The sequence below is a fragment of the Lytechinus variegatus genome, chromosome 16 (assembly GCF_018143015.1).
Source record: "Lytechinus variegatus isolate NC3 chromosome 16, Lvar_3.0, whole genome shotgun sequence".
Classification (NCBI taxonomy): domain Eukaryota; kingdom Metazoa; phylum Echinodermata; class Echinoidea; order Temnopleuroida; family Toxopneustidae; genus Lytechinus; species Lytechinus variegatus.
Window position 1 is genome coordinate 31,103,938 of NC_054755.1, and position 22,975 is coordinate 31,126,912.

The window sequence follows — 22,975 nt, forward strand, 5'->3', positions numbered from 1 at the left end:
AACCTTTGTTCATCTTCCTCCTCATCGTCATCATCATCGACATCATCATCGTCGTCGTCAGTTCGTCACCACCACCCCAACCATCATTATCATCAGCAACAGCATCATCACCACCACCATCAACATCATCAAAATCATTATCATCATCCATCAGCATCAGCGTCACCACCACCATTTTCATCATCATCATCGTCGTCGTCAGTTCGTCACCACCACCACCACCATTATCATCATCATATTCAGCAGCAGCAGGATCACCATAATCATCCTCGCAATCATCAGCATCATCGTCACCACCACCATTATCATCATCATCATCATCACCACCACCACCATCACCAGCCCCATCGTCATCATCACCACCACCACCACCACCACCATCACCACCACCATCATTATCATCATCATCATCATCGTTGTCGTCGTCGTCAGTTCGTCACCACCACCACCACCAGCATCATCATCATCATCAGCATTATCATCATCATCATCATCATTACCACCACCATCACCAGCCCCATCGTCATCATCACCACCACCACCATCATCACCACCATCACCACCACCATCATTATCATCATCCTCATCATCGTTGTTGTCGTCGTCAGTTCGTCACCACCACCACCACCACCACCATCAGCATCATCATCATCAGCAGCATCATCATCATCGTCATCACTACCTCTACCACCAGTAGGCCTATCATTGCGATATCATCCTCATCGTGATAATTAAAATCTTATATGAACGTTCGTGGTCCGAAGGGCAGGGTCTCGACATGCCACTGATCGCATGTCCGTCATCTTCGATCTTCCCAGGGGACCAGACATTTCCATAATTTTCGATATTTCAATCCCCAGGATTCATCACTTAAAGGATTTAGAGTCTGTGTGTCTAGGGGCCAATCCATCTAAAAGCGGACCTACTTCCGCCCTTTCTCAGCAGATATGCATCTCAAATACTATTTCTTTTCTCTTTATTCTTATTTTCTTGGTCTTTTGCCCTGGTTATCGAGTTATATTCTCCTCAATCAAACCGTTTCTTTTACGATTTTTTTTCGAAAAAACTACGTTTTTAATTTCCGTAGTTTTAATTTCTAAAAATTCTTGCATTTTATGTACTTTTCTTCCAATTTGTTGCGAAACTTTTCTCTACATTTCTTCCCCTTTCACATACCATGCATACGCACTTATGCACTTGGGTAAACCTTTTGTCAATCCCTGCCTCTCTCCCCCACATCAGAATATTCTGACACACTCCCACCCTCACGCACAGCTTACGCCCTTCCACCCACTCCCACACATTCCGAACATAATTGGTCAGGCACATATCAAATAAGAACATGACAAACAAGATTTAATAATTTGTTCCTGGTTGTATACAACTTTAATAGAGTTTATTTATAAATTTTATTGTAAAGATATACACACAAAATTATCTTCCTTTTATATATTTACACCAACATATAACATTTTATGCAGACAGTGACACGGAGCGAAAAAAAAATACACACACAACATATTCCAGCATTTCAATAACATATCGTGTAGATACACAGTTTACATTCATATACCGTTAATCGTCGCCATCTTGGATTTCAAAATGGCGGATATTACCGAGCCTATTACATCTTAGAATTGACCTGGTAGTGTAGGAATGGGGGGGGGGGGCACAATTAAAGGAAACATAAATTGGTTGGATGCAGCATAATGACTACATTTAAATATATAAACAGGTCCTATTCGAGACAAGGATATTTATCACAATAATTCGTATTCTATTTTCAAATCTTCAGTATCTTAGTGATATTTACATTTATTTGTGGTTACATCAAAAATTATTGGCATGCCATTTGAACAAGATCCAAAGGGCCTATATACCGACGTCAAACTGAATTATTCTTAACCTGGTCAGTGAATATAACATATACAATAATTAAATTTATGTTGTAGCAAGCACAATTTAAATAAATACATGTATGTATTATAGTGATTAACAGGGATGCGAAAATTCATGCCAATGGAATAATAATAAGTTACCAAACTTGGACATGGATTGTTATGAAATTATATTCTATTTCACATTTTCACCCGATTGCTACACATAAATTACATATATCAACTGCATATGATTTTATACGATAAACAATCCCACACATTTATATCAACTAAAAACTGACAGAAATGATTACACATATTAAAGTGAATTTTGAGTTGCCAATTAGCGAACGCCAAGGCAGATTTATGGCGCTGTGCCTTATGGTACGCCATATGGGAGCCAAGCTAATTTCGTATTTCATATAATAATACAACAAATAATATCTATAGTTGAATATTATTCAAAATTCTTCATATTTATTCATTACTATAGAGAAAGACAAAATGTTAATGTGTTATTTCGATATATCATAAAAGTAGGATATGCAATTACGTTTTGGTTGGCATCAGAGATATGCAGGCATTTAATACAATTCCAGCGAATAACGTTTGGAAGTTCTCTTTACATATCTTTTGCGTCATATGAATACTGTAAGAGGGAGTGTGACGGGTGGAGAGTGGGGCTTTAATTTAAAAAAATCACAAATATTTCAGTACTAGCTTGTAACCTTTACCATATCATGTTCAAATATGTTTTCCTGGTCTTCAAAGGAAACCCTAAATGGCTTAATGTAGAGACAATATGGATAAAAACAGTCTTGATCAAACTAATTGTCCTCATCATGGAGTTTTCAACATCCAAATGTAGAAAGTACTTGCGAACGTTACGGCCATGTTTTCATGGATATAGAAGAAATATCATTTCAATGGCCACGGTTGGTTTACCATTCGTTTAAATGGGCATTCATCATACGATGCATTTACAAATTAAGAACACAACATTACTGGTAATCAAATATGATCCATTCCACCTATATAAAGTGCACGTCTGGTCTGAAATAATGTCGCTCAATTAAATCTTTGCCTACATTTCTCGCGCAAACCACTTCCCTCCTTGTGGAACATCTTCGATTATATCAAGAGTTAATTTGTTTCGTTTGTATTTATGTGCCAGTGGGAGGGTTGTTACACTAGTTCACTGTTCATACAGGTTCCGTCACAGGTAAAGACAAATTACTTTGTATGTGTACATGCATTCCTAGCAGGAAAATTATCAAGTACACAGCCTCTGGCCTGTCTATTCTTGTTTAGGCCTATATTATTCATCCATAAAGATTGGAAATTTTGACTCCGTGTTTCTCGGTTAATATGGCAGCGTAAAAAATCATAATGAACGTTTAGCCTCTCACACACACACACACCAAGACACGCTTTACACAAAAGGTGTCAATGTCACTCTTATAAACAATTCCATTCAGTTGAAAGACCTGCCTTTCTCATTTTACATTCACAATACTACTCATTCCACTAATCAACATATCACACTTTTGACATTCCCCGATAACATATCGACATTCGAAGTAGCATCACAATCGGCATGTATCTTGAAAATATAAATAATGGATTACGGAGCATGAACTTGATTAGGTTTTTACCACGAAGTAGGGTCTAAGTTTGTTGTACTGGATTGTAATATAATATCCTGTGGACTGGTATAGTTCATGCTTCACAACCAACACACCCTCGCACCCACACGAACGCACATACAAAGTAATCGAGGATGTTATGTTTTTTTTCTTCAGAATAGCATTCTAATACATAACCGAGGACCGATAATATCTCTCATCATTGTTAATCCAGAACTTGGTATCTGTAACATGTAATGCAAATTGCAGAAGCATTATGATTTCGGACTAATTGCAATTTACATGACCAACTTCGGATTTCAAAACTGTCCTCGGTTCCGAGTGTGTTCGGGTTTTGAACGTGAACGTCGTGTGTAGGTCCTCGGTTGCCAGCAGGGTAAGTGTGAACAAACACCCATGCACACTCGCCCACATTCTCACTCACAACCACACATTCATCAATAATCAACAGAGTCTTACATACCTTTGCAGTACTACACCTGGAGACAATTTCACAAACAATGATATTGCATTTCGTATATTGCGCGTGGCCTTACAAGCTGATGGGGCATGTTCTCAGGTGTTAATTAAGATTCACAATTATTAAAGTTCTCATCAACGATAGATTGGCATGTGATCTTCGTAAAAAAACTCATTTCTTTGCTCTGTTCATTTTCGACGATATTAATTAGGGTATTGGAAATTAAGACTCACGTTGAACAAACACCTGGGTCTCTCTCCCGACACATGTTATGGATAACGTCATGAACAGCTTTATGAAATCTATCCAGTGCACACTTCTTCCACAGCATTTTCCTGATTGTTTCAAGAGTTTGGGGTTTGTGTGTGTGTGGGGGGGGGGGGGGGTGGGCGGAGGTTCCGAGTCCAAAATCAAATTGGCCTATCGTTTAAATGATAAAAGCCCTGCGTTACAAGATGATATAATAATTGAATTTAAACCTCTTGATATCTCGCCATGTACCCTAAAAAGAATAGTTAAAAAGACGGTTACAAAATTCCGTCCCGACTTCTCTTGAAATGTTAGAAATTTTGTTTTTAACTATAGTTATTACATAGTCATGGTAGTTGAACAGACGTTCTCTCATGTATCACATATTGTTTGGAAACATATTTTCGAAAAGGGTAGTAACTAAAGCAATCTCAGAGCAAATCAGGTCATTCCGAGCCATTGTCATCATCAAGAATAGAACAGACATTTCATCCAAGTTCATACTACAAACCACACGCCTCAAGCAGACACCAAATTCCACACCATAATATCACATCACCATTTATTCTATTTTTATCAACTTATTGGTTTGGGGTTTTACTTGGGTAAAATATGCGGTTGAATCCGTTCATTAATTTTCAATAATTTGAAGTAAATTTGGTAGTAACTAAAGCGATCTCAGAGCAAATCAGGTCATTCCGAGCCACTGTCATCATCAAGAATAGAACAGACATTTCATCCAAGTTCATACTACAAACCACACGCCTCAAGCAGACACCAAATTCCACACCATAATATCACATCACCATTTATTCTATTTTTATCAACTTATTGGTTTGGGGTTTTACTTGGGGAAAAATATGCGGTCGATTCCGTTCATTAACTTTCAATAATTTGAGGGTACCATTAGAAAAATAGCCAAGCGGATGGCACGCACTGTCTCTAGGATTCACCTTCACATTCAGCCTTTAGTCACAAAGTACAATAAACAGGCGATACGGGGGGGGGGGTGCTGCATAATCTAGGGGAGAATCCTTTTTTATAATCTATTACATCATTTGAAATGGGAAAGATGTACTCTTCAATATGAAACGGTGGAAGTGGTCAATCGCTTCCCGGCCCTTTCTCACATTTCCTCAACCATTATTGCTCGCCATTTGTGTTTGAAGACTATGTTCTCAGATAATTTACCCTTGGTAATCATGGAAATTCACCATTGTTTAGGCAATGGTCCCTTTTCCATGCCCCATCTCCCCTATTGTATTTGCCATCAATGCCACCTTTCAATTACCAGATGCACGTTGTTACAATGGAATTGCCTGGATTTGTTCAAAAAAAATGTCGACAATGTACTCAGAATTTGTACATCCTTTCAAACCACAAAACGAGATGTGTATCTTGTGTTATCTCACTTCAACCCTTCGCGCGCTTATGTTGCAATTTGGCACATTCGAACAATTCAATTCAACAATCTTTCCTAGCTTCAAATTCGGTAAGCAAATGAAAGGCAATAGTTCTTGGATGACATCTATAGAATAATAAGCATCAATGCTGCAATGTGGATATCTTGAATTAAAAAACATACCATGGAAACAATTGTCATTATTAACCCCCAATATTAAATCAGCGTGCAAAGAGTTAATCGACAGTGACGCTATACCAATACATTAATAGGTCTAGATAGCTACCGATATATGGTGAGGAAAATACAATCATATAATTTTTTTCCATGCAAAACAAAGTATCCCATTCATGCCACTTTGGGAAGAGGGAGTGTTTTGGCCTTATCATATTTCTTCCTTTACCCCGTCACCTGCACATCATTCTGTCACGCTCTAAAGCCTCTTCAGATCATTAAATTTGTCCTTTATTGGCGAATCGATCCGTAACATTCGAAGGCAGTCAACCAGCGAAAATGTGCCCGTTATTTTCGAGAGAAAGAATTCCCCACATTTATTTCTCTTTTCACCAGCGTCATGAACACCCGGGCATGCGTGAAAACCAGATACGCCATGTCGAATGGGACAATATCGCAACATGAATATTGTGGAGGACACGATCATGAATTAGGGCTTAAGCCGTGAAAGGGGGAAGCTCCAACATCAAAGGGGAATGCAAATGCAATAATAATTCGTTGAAACGGATTTTCATATCGATGCATAAATGATCATAGTCCGCAATGATAATAATATCCATCTCAAATCACAACTCGTTTATGATGCTGCATGAAAAAGGGATTATTACAGATAGGGCAATGTTGTTCGAGTCCTTTTGCGAACCGTACTCGCAAGGAAGGTGGGTTTATTGCAAAGTCTACCATTGTTGCTGTCTATAAATCTGCACAAAAAGATGCGATTTTTAAATATTTGTTGGTAATCTATACTACTTATGTTTTCTCAATGCTATGTAATTGAATGAACCCATCACTTTGAAGGTTATAGCCAGGTTTGTACCCACACTGCTGGTTCGAAAGATTTTCTTCCACACAGAACACGTTCGGAAAAGCTCGGTCCCTTCGTAAATGCCACCCTAACACGGTTAATATGATCAACGTAATATCATTTACTTTTCTCCATGATTGCCCTTTCCCCATTAATTTCTCAACCTTTCCATCAGCAATAGGACCATGCCACACGAGGAAACGTCAAATTTTACGTCCACATTTTGTCCTGATATCGGTATAGTAAATGCGACTTTTCGCCTAAGGATCGTGGAACGCACATCCTCTAACGTTAATATCGCCAAATATACAGGTCATCCTTTTCATGACTGCGGGTAAAACATGCAGGAGACCCGTCTAATGGTTAATTGCCATTAATTCATATTTCTTACTTTGCAGCTTTATCTGAAGTTGCAGTTCAGGTGACAAATGCCTGGTGCCGCCACCTTTTACACCGTTGCTCCCCATGTACAACTGAGTTGCAACGTGGCCAGAGATAAATTAAGTGCGTCGAACCCAACCTTTCCAACATTGATTATTTAGCAAAAATTGAATTACAAAGATGATCATTTAGCAGACACAATTGGTTGACATGTAAATGATACTGCTTCATTTAATATGTCATGCTTCATACAACCAGGGTACTAACATTCCCTGATACAACCGCTCTGACAGATACATCAATATATCAAAACAAAATACCATTACCCAAATAGTATTGTGGAAAACGAGCTTAAACGGGAACGCCGTCCACCTTAAAAAAAACCGGCGGGACGTCGAAAATGTCGTGGGTAAAATGTACTTATTGTATTGATGTTGAATGAAAGAAATTCTGTCATATTTGATTCAAGACTTACACACACTAACACTATAGTGTCTAAAAATGCCGATGGATTATGGCGAACCATCCTAGATACACACACACACCCACACAGTCTCCCACTCACTCACTCCAATCAAGCGCAAATACTCCCTTGCTATACCACAGCCATTTTAGCGAGAAACACGTTTTTTGGGGGGTAGAACACAACTGTTGCTCTCTTTGAATTTGTCAGATAGAGAATCAATCACCGATAAATGTTGAAAACAGGGTTGACGGAAGTTACAAATGTCCTTACGATGAAAAAAAATCGACTTCTACCTTGACCTGTGCTACGTTAAATAGTAATTGATCGTCACAAACATGATTCGGACAAATATCTCCAATGTCTGAATAGTTTCCTTCTTGCTCTTAGAAGAAAGCATACGTGCAATTTCTTCCATTATGTTTATGAAAACACTACTAGATAACTATGAAAATGAGCAATTTGAAATAGAGGTAGAATTCTGAGTACAAGTTAAGTTGTTTTGAGAATGAAAATAAAAATGATTTAAACTTGGTGATGGCAAAGCAAAAATAAAGAAAGCAAACGGACGGTCGACAGTTGACGGAGATAGTACGAATTATAACCGCAATATCAGTAAATATAAGATCTGAACTTGAGGGGCGGGGCTGTGTGGGTAAACTCCTACTTAAATCTTATTTCACAAATAACCTCCAGAACGCATGCATGTTGTACTTGACTGCACTCAAAATTTGTAGGGATAGGCAAGAAAAACCCGGGTTTTTTCTTCGTTTCAACAGTAGTACAATGATTCTTTTCCATGGATAGCAAAAGCATAGGCCTACTCAACAGGAGACACAGAGAAACGCATTAAATAAACCTTGTTAATCTTTCATCTTAAATAATAAACTAATTCATATATATTATTTGTTTCTCAAAGCACAGTATTTTAAGCGAAAATGACGAGAAGAAAAAACATCATGTTCAAACATGTTTAAATGATAATTGCTATTTTGCTAAACCGAAAACGTGAGAATGAAATGAAATTTCATAGTATACCCTTTGTACAAGATCTTTTGTGCATATAACATGAATGCTTAGGTATTTATCTTTCAATGGAAGCTTAGTTAACACAATTTATGTGAAGCTGTATATACCATATTTAAATATTTGTCAACTTCCTTTACAGTAATGGCAAATATATTTTCTTATCAACGACACAAATATGTTTTGGAGCACAATCAGAACTTTGCGGTACAAAATTATCCAATTACATTAGGCATGTTAGGAATACACTTCGCTCTATAAGCATGGTAAGCATTTTCTAATACGATCTTACGGCCATGTCGACAAAATCTAAAAGGGAAGCTCGCGTTCGGCATTCGAAATGGGTGCCAATTTTTAAAGAAACATGTTTTGAAATTATAGCATTTCGACACAGATGCTACGAATTTCACATTAAGATAGTTTTAGCAAAAATTTATTCAGATTCATTTAATTCTAAATCAATGGAAGAAAAAAAGGAGAAAAGCCAACTGGTTCCACTGATATCCTTTTCAGCTAATCACTTCATAGGCACACATGAGCTCTATAACATTACACAATTAGTAAAACTGAAAGGAAATGAATGATCTTCAATTCCGTTCCGGAAATTTCCCGGTCATCTCACGCTTTCCCGCTCCAAAGAATTGTGGCAGTTAAACTCCAGTTCGCTGTCTTGTTTTGCAAATTTAACACACATTCTATTTTATTTCTGCTGTTATCAGGAATATTGCAAATTGTCATGGCAAATTTATCAAGAGCAATTGACCCCCAACTTGTTGGTGTTTCCCAATATACAGCAATGGTAACAATTAACAATAATCATATCATGATGAATATTTGCCTTTCCATTAACTTATAAAAATGTGCATACCTCCGATGACAGCTTTGATCCCCTTATCGTACCAGGCCGGAAATTACATTGCATTACAACACATCGGCATCAATAAAAATATCATTGTTCGTCAGGGTTCACCCTTTTTAAATAATAGGACAAGCTGCTTCTGGTAAAACAACACCATAGGATTGATTTGTACCAAGCTTAATTCGTAAGAATCACCAACTCTAGCAACCATAATAATTGTAAGCGAGTTTATTGAAAAACTAAATAATTACCACCTAAACTACACACGTGTCTCCTTATGTCATGTGGGCTGGGGTCGTGTACCACTGTCCCGGCTGGAAGACCTGAATAGCTTCATGTAAATCCCGTTCTTTTTAATGGGCAGCTGAAGTGTGTAGTTATTAGAACCATTCCCTGTTGTCTGGTGATTCGAGGCACTATATCGGACAACTCCATTTTTGGAGCCCGATCCCACGCTTCTGCGATCACTACGACTTGAGTACTGCGTGGTGTAGTATCGCGAGTCCATAGTATCGTCGGGCGGGTTCCAGCGCATACATGACAGGAGCCGCTTGAAAGCGCGTCGGAATTCCCGATTCATGCAGGCATAGACCACAGGGTTTATGAGACTATTAAGGTAGCCCAACCAGAGAAGCACTTCAAATAGCACTGGATCAATATTCCACTGTCCCACGTCTCTGAACGTAAACTGTGTAAAGTACGGTACCCAGCAGACGACAAACGCCCCCATCACTATCGCGATAATCTTGAGCGCGCGGTGTTCATCGACCGATCGTCTGCGGTTGGCGCGCTCCTCGCTGGTCTCGTTTTTGCTGCTGATCATGAGTTTTTGGATTGCACGTGCCTGTCTATTGGCGATGTAGACCAAGCGAATATATACCAGGGACATCACAATGAGTGGAATAAAAAATAAGACGATGCCATCAAATAAGGCGTAGTATCTGTTGCTGTCTAGTCCACATATTCTGGGGTTCTCATAATTTTGGACTTTACCGTCTTCAGTGTTCCATCCCAGATGTAATGGCAGAAAGGAAATTAGTAATGAAATGGTCCACACAACAGCCAACGCTGCGTATGCTTTCTTTCTGTTCATATTGCGCTGATAGGCATAAGGGCGCGTGATGGCTACATAACGGTCTAAACTTATTACAAGCAAATGGAGTATGGAAGACGTACAAAACATAACATCGCAGGACACATAAATGTTACAGTAGATGGGAGTAAAGATCCATTGCATGGGTTTCAAAGTATTATAAGCACTAAAGGGTAGTACGGTTATTCCAAGCAATAAATCCGCTATGGCGAGAGAAACAAGAAAAGTATAGGTCGCTGTACGTAGTCTGTGACACACAAGGGGTGATAAACACACTAAAATGTTTCCAATAAGAGTGGTGAGAATTATGATTCCAAAGACGATCCCAAGTCCGATGGTAGCGGCGAGACTGAGGGTATACGGGGGTTCGAGTGGCGCTGGTGCTGTGGAGTTCAGGTCAAATCCGCTGAGATTTGTGTACCCAGTCGTGCTGCCGTTCCCCGCCTCGCCCACGGCGGCGTAAGTCAGGCTAACACTCGAGGCTACAGTTCCCGCCGCTGTGTCCCCCATTCTGACTATCACAGGCTGCCTCCCGTCCTCACTGTTCATATAGGATACGGTCTAGCTGGAAATGGGAGAAACAAAATATAAAACATCGAGTCAGTTCGGATTTCAAGCCATCATGGTGCAAGAACATGAAGTGCAGCGTGAAAATGACAAGTTGTACAAAAGTCTGAGAGAGAACGAGCACAGCATGACTTCACCGGGTTAGAACAAAAGTTGAATTGACACAATGCGGATTGAGGAAACTTCGCTCTGATCTGAGGCGCCCTTGAAAACACACTCCCTCATAAACGCACACGCACACGGCTGACAAATTTCCCGTGTGCTGCACGCACACGCAAATGATGCATGTACGCAGTACTGCATGTATGCTTTCTCAATTGCTGTTAATCCGCTCCAATTTTTTTTCCATTCTCTCTCCCTTACCCCTCTCCAGTTCTATCTACGCTATTCCTATTCTTCGTATTTTGTCTGCCTCTCATTTTCCCTCAGTATCTCTCATAACCCCCCCTCCCCCTCTTTGTCATGATTGTGTCCTGCACTCTCCTGTACTTGATGTTACCCCCACTCAACCCCTGTATACACTTGTGGTCCCCCTTTCCCAACCGGAATTCATAATTACAGTGTGTCTCTTCAGAACTTTGAACTCTGCCACCTTGTTAGCTGGCGATTTCGCTGGATTTACATTGTGAAGCGAATGGGGCATTTGTTGGCAGGTTGACCTGCTTTCTGGTTGGGTCAGACACTCACAGAACAAAGGCCTCCAGGGGAAGGGGTATGAAAGAAAAAAAAGATTTATGAATAGAAGAATACTGATATTAATTCTACATGTGGTCACTTGGTCGCCGGAAAAAAAAAAGTGATAGGTGGAATATGAAGAAAGGGTAATCGCAAACTTATCGTAGTTTATTCAGGCTACATGCTACCGCTATATTTTACTAATAATGCAAATAGTTCTACATAATATTAATACCTATATTGGTCATACTATAAAAATATATATTCTAAAAAAAAAAATAAAAAACATACGTTTCCTGATACGAGGTGAGTTCCAGAACTTAGTCTGTAGCTCAAAACAAAATTATACTTTCTTTCCCCATGTTTCTCTCTTTCCGGTTCCCTGAACTCCTGAACAAAACCGTGAACAAACATAAAGAAATATGCAACTTGGCAGTATTTTGTGTGAGCGTTCACAACCAAAAGACAGGAATTTGGTTCTGTTTTGATATTTGAACTGGCTCAATAACAATCAAAACATGATCTCTATACAGGAATCAAAGAGGGAAATAACGTTGTATCTGTATCAATATGGCTTATATAATTCCTGTTGATAAGAGAAAATGTATTTTATGACACTATAATATAGTGTATCAAACCATATAGGTCCATTCTTAGAGCAGCAACAAAGATTTGAATGTTTGATTTATTTTTATAGTGGTTATTCATTTTTTTACAATCGATTTCCATGTACAGAAATTGTTTTCTTTCTTATTGTACAAGCCTGTATTTCCGTTTTCAAACTGCTTTATGACCATGGTGACGTTTGACGTATTCAGATCTGAAATTTCACTATGAATCATGAAATCTGTTATCATACAACAATAACAAACATGACACCACTCCGGTCAATGTGACTCTCATTTGTAGATGCTGGTTTGAATTTCCTATTCTTTCTCATCTCACGAATTCCCAATTTGATTTATAGCCACCAATACTTTATTTTAGCTGACAAAGTGAAAGAGTTTTGGTCAGAGTATAGCTCCTTGAGGGACTCCACAGATGAAATTAGTTTGAGTTGAGAGATAAAACGCAAACTATTCAACTTGTAACAAAATTATCAAAATAATATTGACTGTTTATATTATTATATTATTTTAGATCTGAAGTAATGTAAACTTACTTAATATGGTGTAGATGATAAATCGATACATCGTCATCAATTTGACAAATGGTTTGGGTTGCATTAAATGGCACTTAGTTCTCCTAACATTTAAATCAGACCTGGATGAGACTTCATTAAAACAAAAGAAAGTCAAGATCGTGAATAAACCTTAACATTTAACTACAAATTGAACAAAACAAATCATTAATTTATGTTTTCATTAAAAAACCTGGCTCTATTCCGTGTCAAAATTGAGCGACTGACCTAGACTGTCGTGAATTCCTAGACAATACCACAGCTACATGAAAAAAAAGCAATACACTTCTCATCGACGGGCTGAAGTACAAAGTCGAATGGGTATTTTTCTTATTCGAAGATAACCAACGACCTCCAAACAAAAATGTCCCGATAAATAGAAGACAAACAATCTTGTCCTAAGTACAGAAAAGGTGTGCATTATGTTTTCTAAGCAATATGATTATTGCTCAAATTTGAGTCTGTACACCAGTCCTGTATTTGATTCCCCGGAGATTAATAAACACAGTCATGACTGGTGCAACGGTGTAGAAAAGGTTAAAGATTTTAAAAAATGAAACGAAGGTCAACTGTTGCATTTTCTTTCATTTGTGTCTCGTCTTATAAACACAGTATATTGAATTTAAAAATCTTCCTCTGAAGATAACCTTCCATGTATTATAAGAATAAAATATGAAAATTGATTGGGTAAATTAATTACTGTCAATAAAAAAGATATTGATTTGTTTAAAAAAAGTAGAAAGTGAAAATTTAAAAATCATTGCATCGAAAGAAATCAAGAGTGTGTGGACGGGTGTGTGGGGGCGGGGTGCGTGTGTGATTGTGCTTCTTCAGACATCTGTCATTGATTATTTCGGTATGGGACAGACCTTTAACATTAGAAAGATGTGACCATACAGGGCTCGAATCTCAATTTCCCCACTTGGATTAGATCAGGTGCACCAAAGAGGGAAAGCTAGGTACCTCCAAGTAGAGTTCATTATTATGTATATTTTTTTAATGTTAAATTTGAATGACGATCGATCTACTTCGTCACAAGGCTAAATGCGTATAGGGGAATAATCATCCCAGTTTAATAACCTTATATTTTTTTCAACCCCACCATTTATATCATGAACCCGCATTGAATACCAAAAAGACCCTTTGCTTAACGTTTTGTTAGCGAGACAAATCAATGGTTTGTTCCTCTCTACAATACCCCACGTGAGGGAATTTCGAAAATTTTCTTTTCCCCCTCAGGCGGTTGGTTTACAAAATGATATCTCTATGAACCCAAGCGGATCATATACATTGCCTGAAAAAATACAGTATCATCATTTTTCTTTGTACTTCTTACAAATGAATTATTATTGATCGAATGCTGAAATCCCAGAGAGTAATTATAAGTTATAGTCCATCGATGAAATATGATCTTCTACTCGGGTTTTCTACAGGTGTTTTTTTCAAGTAAAATCGATTTTTGACTATTGCTGCCCATGAGCAGTAAACAAATATGAACCTGGTGTTCTGTCTGTCCATTTTAGATAATTATGCTCCTTTCAAACTCATAGAGACTCTATTGAATACTGCTTTGGTGTTTATTTAAGAACAGATTGTTAATAATTATAATGATTGTTACTATATTTTAAGAGGATAATCATCATGATTATATATTTCAAACAGTACGGAAGATACATTAAAGCAATAATATTTGAACGGAACATCATAAGTTATTCAGGTTTTAACGCAGACCTGGGTGAGTTTGCTATAAATACATATACATAAAATATATGAAAAAGTTTATATATATTATTGAACGTGAAGTATTAGAGTCCTCATTCGTGATGCATGAGTATATGCTTAAAAAATAAGCCAACTTTGGTTTACAATGTTAACATACAGGAAGATTGTATTACATGTACTGTTATTTTGAATATATGAAAGGGTGAACGTCCACGAAGGCGCGATTCTCGTCACCGTGGATTTTTCTTCTTAAAAAACAGCTGAAGTTGCAACAGCATTTATGAATAATTAATCAATTATAGATAATTTCTTGTCATTCAATGTCCATACTTCGATGTTACTTTCGGTTACCATGCTTACGGCCCATGCATGCACGTACTACTTGGAATCATACTTTACAATAAAGTCAACAAATGATGGCCCTCTTTTTAGCATAATTTATGAAACGAAGTGGGGGGGGGGGTGGACGAAATGGATAAAAGACAATCACAAAACCAAAAATGATAACGCGATCGTGGTGTGAAATATTATATATATATATATAAAGACCATCCGTCATCGTATTGAAAAACTCTCAATTTCAACAATACATTCATCATTGCTCAATGTCATTTTCTTTTTTCTTTCAAAGAGTGCATGACCAAAGTCACGAGACATTTGGTAAAACAATAAGCAGCGGATCCATGTGAAAGATAAAAATAGATTAAAAGCCAAAAAAGCGACAATCAAAGCTATAAAAGGGTGAAGGTAACAATTTGTTTACTTCGAAAAGACATAAGTTTCTGGTATTATCGTTGACGTTTAGATCAACAAGACAAGATAAATGTAAAACTGAGGCCTCACTCACTCACTTACATGTACTCTGTTTTCCCAACATCAGTCATGCTTTCTCTAGTAGTGAGGAAATATTGGCATATTTCTATAATTACTTGGATTATTAGAGAAAAATGATGGCATTTTTTCGATATAGACGCCTTCTTCAGCCATTCAGTAAAATTTGTTCAAATTCATTTCATTTGATTATCATCATTACGATTATTATTGATATTATTACAACCCCATTTCATTTGGTTTATTCACCTTTATATTTTCACCATTTCATTAAATTATAAATTTATTTAATTTCATTTCTATTTGTCATGTTATTATCTATTCAATAATGTTAGGGTATACACGTATGTGTATGTATGTACGTACGGATGAATGGATTGATTGATTCATCTATTCATTCATTTATTTATCTATTTGGGGAATTTTAAAAACACCTTTTCACATAATTTTATGTTGGCATTCTGCGTTCGTGCATGTTATTGGCTATTTTTAGTGCACTTTTCAAATGCTTTTGTGAAAACGGAGATTGAGTACTTCCGGCGACCAAACACTGGTGAATTTAGATAAGGAAATATAAAAAAAAAAAAACACATCGGTATCAGCTTGGATTGAGAGGCAAACTGTCAATTATTCTATTGCCAACTCGTCCACTCATCACATAGTTTACTTTCATTTATTCCAATGCCATTCCGTCGGCCGTCCATCAACATTTCATCTAAAATTACTTCGTCCAATCACCAGGGTCCCGTTGCAGAAAGAGTTGCAATCAATCGCAACACTAAAAATCATGCGCAACTTGATTTTAAACCAATCAACAGCATGCATTTGGGACTTGCGCTTGATTTTTTGGCTTGCGTTTAAACGCAACTCTTTCTGAGTTGCTCGCCTATGACCATTTCGTCTAATAATCATTTGGTCTAATACCTATTTTCTTTTCATTGATTTTGCCCAATTAACACCAAGTCCAATTAGAACAAATGTTGAACTAAACGGCTATTGGACCAACTATTTATTAGACGAAATGATGAGTGGACCAAATGGCAATTAGGCTATGTGTATAGTGGACGAACTTATGGTAGACCAAATAATAGAGGAGTTGGCAATTAGACGAATTGGCATTAGACCAACTGGAAATACAGTCTTTGAGACGGTTTGAAAATACAATGCGACCGTGTTGAGTACACGTGTAAATGAACCCGAATTCATCAGGAAATTCCGAAGAGGAAATATACTCTTTAGTCTTCACCATACAAGTGTATCTGACATTGCACATAGAATCATACAGCAGATTATTTTCGTCTTAAAGACCCCTGTTACATCTGAGAGATTCCTACCTCGGGCCGGCCCGGGGCCTACCTCGGGTCGGAAAGAAATCAGATGTAAACATCCCAAACCTACCTCGGGCCACCTTTTAGCGAACCTACCCGAGACCACATCCAGAGGTAGTCTCGGGTAGGTATCGGGCCGGCCCGGTCCACCGATTGGTAGATGTAAACGCACACAAGCTTTCGAACCTATCTCGGTCCGTTCGCCAGCTGTCAAATTACGTCATATAGTGCGTGCTATCCCCTCCCCAGCCCCGTCGTTCTTCGAATGTTTTTGCGGCATGCGACATGTGAATTGTGATTGATAAAGTCTTTGATTTGAGTGAAAAGAAAGAAGCATTTTAAACGTATCCTTTTCAAGTCGATCATATCTTCCACGACTGCCAAAGTTCATTGACCCTAAATGACCTTTGACCTTAATCATGAGACCTGAAACTTGCACAAAATATTCAGTGATGCTTGATTACTATTATGTCCAAGTTTCATGAATCAGATCCATAAACTTTCAAAGTTATGATGGGAATTCAACAGATATCCCCAATTCGGCCAAAGTTCATTGACCCTAAATGACCTTTGACCTTGGTCATGTGACATGAAACTCTAATAGGATGTTCAGTAATACTTGATTAACCTTATGGCAAAGTTTCATGAACTAGGTCCATATACTTTCTAAGTTATGATGTCATTTCAAAAACTTAACCTCAGGTTAAGATTTGATGTTGACGCCGCCGCCGTCGGAAAAGCGGCGCCTATAGTCTCACTCTGCTTCGCAGGTGAGACAAAAAGTGATTAGAGTTCAAAGTTTTGGATTTGTGACCCTGCCCCATGTGTTATGTAAAATAAATTTCAAATGGTGTATGGCTTAATATATTTTCTATTCATGATCGGGTGTGAAATGATTTGTCTGTTTATATACAAAAGGTACAGTGAAAACCATTTTCAAGTTTTCTGTGAAAATGACATTTCTTTGATTTCTTACCATTCACTATGTATGAATGCTGCTCGCATATGACGTCACAAATCGAAATTCTAATAACTTTTTAATTATTTTTTTATTTATATATTATATATTTTTTATTATTTTTTCTGTTATTTTTACAATAAACTTTTTGTCAGGGTGAACTTCCTTTTTAATGATGCAATATCTGACAGGTCGGGAGCGATTAATTAGCATATTACAATACTTTAACCCACGATATCCTTTTCCTCTCGATCATTCAATGAAATCTGGGGGGTGTTTCACAAAGATTTAAGTATGACTTACAATGACTTAGGTCGCACTTAAATTTCGACGTAGATGATATGCAACGCGCAATCTTATTGATCAATACACAGTAGTGCGCGTCCTCTTGGCATGATCTGACCAATGCTGTCATGCCTTTTATACTACGAGCAACTAGACATTTAAGTGGGACTCTAAGTCATACTTAATTCTTTGTGAAACACCCCCCTGGTATGTATTGCCCCTCCGGAAAGTGATGTCATTGAGGAAAATATAAAAGACCTCAACTTATTAGGTGTAGACATCATCGTACGTGACATGAGGCCATTTCTGCCATGGCAAAGTGACACATCTTCCAAGGCAGTATATCGGCCAGTCAGTAACCATGTTTACCTTTCTCTATTGAAATCGTCAATGAGGGGGAACCACTGACCCTCGTTATTCAGGTAATTCGGGGGCTTCTTCGTTTTAGGGCGGCCCCCGGAAAATATATACAGAAAATATCAGAGGTCATGACTGTGGGGCGAGAAATCAACTAAAATCGAAAGTATTGTCGGAAGGAATCAATACAAAAACCCATTCTCAAGGCTATACTTCATTCATGATTTTGAGCATGTTTCGTGATGCAAGTTGTATCGGGAAGGTGGTTGGATAGCGTGAAGGAGACCCAATGACTGAAATACGAACTGGCCAATGTTAGAGGGTGACCTCTATCACATCTTTACTTTACAAATAGAAGGAAAGTATTTTAAATGTTTTTTTTTCATACGGTAACTCTGATATTTCGGTATTTCGATAATGAACCTAAAGCTTGAAATAGCCTCATGCAGATTAGATTTCAGATATATAGTCTATACATGTATTTATCAAATAGTGGTCAAGAAAAGCGATCCATTGTTTTCACTTAAGCGTGTTAAAAATAGTTAATAATCCAGTTATCTCAAGGAATACAACAGGTAAATAGTTTCATGTTTCAACATCGCTCACTAGAACACACGCTGATATGCATAAACTAACAAAGGAAAAAGGATAATATGCATGAAAACAAAAACTAGTGGTTTCATACATGCACTTCCTCGATATTAGAAATTGAAGGAGTACTGTAGGAGAGATGTTTGTTCTCTCAATTTCCGTCCAGTTATTTTAATAATAAACAAAAAAAAATCATTTCAACAAGGTAAACATGTTTATGAATAGAAACAAAGATGTCTGATAAACAAAAATAATGGAATGTATGATAAAACATGTCCTGACGAGGAAAGCCTTTATCTAAAAAACTTGAAAGCAAAAGTAACTGTTGCATGTTGATAGGCACTTCTTTGACCTTAAAAAAATTCAATTCTAAAGAGAAAAAATAAGAAACAAACAAAAATGTTCTTGAAATCACTCGATCGACAGCTTACTCCTCCAAATATTTTTTTTCTTCACAAATCATAAGTAGTAAAGTGATTTTAAGAACAAAATATACAGGAACATTCCTCATAAAATGAATAGACCTTGTGCATTGACGCCATCGCGCCGCCATCTCAGAGGCTGAACATACTGCCTTGCATGCGTTGGTGATCTACAGCTGGCGCATCTCTGACAACTCCGTGTACGCGTATTCGTATATCCACTGAGGGAGGGCGCTATGAGATCATAACGTCACGCGCATTAAGCACTTCAGATCACGTGCTACCATCCACCCCTCCCCCGAACAGTATAATAATCCCTTTGATAGATGTGAATGCTCGTAGATGGGGTTATTAGTCCGTTTTATCAGTTATTATGACTTAAAACTTGGTGTGCCCATGGACCTTCTATAGTAGGCACATGGTGTGTCCAACTATAGTATCTTTACACTAAACTTGAAACTAGGGCCCAGGCCGCGCATTGTCAACATTACTTTTAAGTTCCGGTCATATCGGGGAGATTTCCCCGAGGCCGGGCCCAGACCCGTTAATCGACGTAATAAATAGAAATAAATGCATATAAAATCAATGATAACTTTGGACATGAATTGGGACTAACACCAATTGGTCCTTTCGGTGTTTTATGGGGACTTTGTCAGTGTTGGGGTAGCCAAGTCCAAAATATTCCGGGTCGTAGACCCCCTACCGAGAAAAAATAAAAACATATTATCTTGAAATGAAGAATAATTTATCAAATTTCATTTCTATTAAATAAAATGAGCCTTTGAAGGAATAATAATTAGTAGCGTGTTGTTTAAATAGATGAATAGCGGTCATTGGCATCTTTCGGGCCAAAATCAGTTAACCAAGACCGAGCAACGACCAACCACGATGACGGCCACACCAAAGGCTGTCGACTCACTGTTATCAAGTTTAAACCCACAGACAAGAAAACATGTACTTTTGTTGGTACTGCACATGCCGTCTCGATTAAACGTTTTCAAGTTTGATCCATTTTCCCCGTCAGCTGATGACCACCCATGCAAATCTTTTTTTCTTGAATTAATAATGGCAACGTGAACCGACATTTTTTTTAAATTTTTGTGGTAATAAAGAAATGTTTATGATGATGATCCACAGCATTCATATTGCGCCATATTTATGTTAACAAACATTTAGGCGCAGGCCCATCCTATTAAGCTAATTACTACCCATCTGCTGATAAAAGAGTTTTGAGAGACAACTCGAAGAGTTAAACATGTTAAATTATTTCTCCTTTTTACAATAAACCCGCCCTCCAAGGCCCCAGTTTTTCGTCTAGCCCGCGGGACGCCTCTACCACTTTTTTGTTCGAGTGCCCCCCCCCCCCCCGGTGTTCCAATAGGTGTGATCAACTTTACATACATTTCCCGTTTCTAGGGCAAGAAGGGAAAGGCCAACAATAACAGTATTCCGTTTAAGTATCGTGTGTTCTTTAATCACAATGTCGTAATCGAAATGCATAGAACAGGAATCATTTTTTTTTGGGGGGGGGGGGGTGTTCATAAAAAAAAATTCGTATCTTTCCCCATATGTCACAATTTAGTTCGGTATCAACAAACATCCCTTGGCAGGATCCAATACTCATATACTCGAACTAGATTGGCCAAACTCTATTTTATAAGATGAATCTGGGTATGTCACGCATTATTTCCGGTTCGCAATGTCCCATGGGAAATCATCTGGTCTGGCGGTTTTAAGGTTGTCCTGAGAATCAGAATTAATTAAATTTCACTGTCACATTGTTGAACCAAACTTTCAGTTAATACCCTGCAAGAAAATTAAATTCGAATGTGCTCTCTTAAAGGGAAAAATCACCAAGGCGGGTAGTAGTTTGTTGTAAAAAAATACAATTAAAAAAAATAATTATGAAAGTTTTAAGGAAAATCCGATAAAAAATTAGAAAGTTATCAAATTAAAATGTGAAGCTTTTTTTCATTTGTGACGTAATGTACGATCACCTTCCCCCATGAATGCATTAATTTAAATGTTTTAATGGTTCATGATTTCCACAAATATTCTTCCTTCGGGAGGGTGTGAAATAATTTTTCTATTGATATCCTAAAGGTACAATATCACCAATTTTCTTTCTTTTTTGGGGGGGTTAGATAGTGACATTTCCTTGATTATTTTAATTCGCGATATATGGAAAGCTGCTCCCATGCGACGTCATAAATAAGAAAATACGATTTTTATAACTTAAACAAATGTGAAGGATTTGTTCAAACTTTCACCCATAGTTATTATGTTTCTGCTCTTTTTACAATTAACTTTGTCAGGATGCACTTCCGCTTTAACCCCGAGAATATTAGAATAGTGGATGTTACCAAGTGTTGGAAGCTCCTTGATGTTACAAACATCGTGGAATCTTGTTATGATTGAACACCGGATCATTATGGTCTCATCAAAGGCCTTCAATAACAATATTTTAACTGGCAATCAAATGAACTAATTTCACTTGCTGAAGCACCTACGATGTATGAAGTCTCACTGGATCCTTGAAAACATTTTATCAAAGCCGTGAATAATGCACTGGGGATTTCAAACCAATCAATAACGAATTGAGTTTCGATCAATTTAAGCTAACGTTTCCCATGAGTGAGCGAAGCGACCTTCCCGTTTATCCGACTGATTATTCAATCGGTAAACACCGTCATTACAATCCTGCTACAAGGTGAAGAGACAACAAAACGGGATTATATTCCTTAGGATAGACTAAGAATGGAAAGGAGATATCTCAAACCACTCAAGATTAATACTGACATTATTAATTAGTACACTATAAAATATCTGAAATAATTATAATTGTAAATAATCTGATTTTTTTTATTGGTTGCCTTTCTCTTCTACCCAGTCCATGCTATAAAAAACAGACATTTCTTATTTTTTGCTCGTATTTTAAGAATCACCTTAATTTCTTCCATTTAAACATGCCCAAACATTTCACAATTAAATTTAAAAAAATATTGTTTTACGTGTTCGGATAGAAAATAATAATTACAAATTCACTCGACTATATCAAAGTGCTAAACTACCAATGATCCTGTTTTTAAATTTCAGGCTGAGGATGTGTGGTTCTTGTCAATATATTTGTCAAGTATCATGCCGTTCTTTTAATAGAAAAACACGGGTCGTGGTCAGAGCATTGGACTCATAATCGTAAGGTTGTGACTTCGAATCCCCACTCTGCCATTGTCTCCACTTTGATTTAATAAAAAAGGGTCCGATAGTAATATCTGTCGTCTATAAGGTCAGCCATTATGACCTAGACGTAAATGTTTCTACAGGTAATAATTTTATCTTATTGCATCCGATTGGAAAGGTGTGAAAGCGTCAAAAATCCACAAAGACGGGATGAGGCCAAACATGTGAAGAGATAAGATTATACAGGTAGCAATCACGACAATGGGCTGATTTTTTTTTCTGAGCTCATGCGAATGATGACTTTCATTACAATAGAGTAGTGAATCCCCTATCAAAGTGCTAAGTGGAGCGTTGTGGCCCAGTGGATTAGTCTTCGGACTTTGA

General features: G+C 37.6%; 1 protein-coding gene across 2 annotated transcripts in view; it reads right to left on the reverse strand.

Moving 5' to 3' along the window:
- Positions 1 to 1,372: 1,372 nt before the first annotated feature.
- The window catches only part of LOC121429465 (histamine H2 receptor-like), a 33,044-nt gene continuing 11,441 nt past the window's right edge, over positions 1,373 to 22,975 (reverse strand). The window contains exon 2 of one of the 2 annotated variants that reach the window (XM_041626482.1): positions 1,373 to 11,056. In XM_041626482.1, coding sequence (XP_041482416.1) covers positions 9,683 to 11,044 — 1,362 coding nt within the window. In that variant the 5' untranslated portion in view covers positions 11,045 to 11,056 and the 3' untranslated portion in view covers positions 1,373 to 9,682. Of the gene's footprint in view, positions 11,061 to 22,975 lie in introns of both variants that reach the window. The other variant, XM_041626481.1, reaches the window with a different exon arrangement.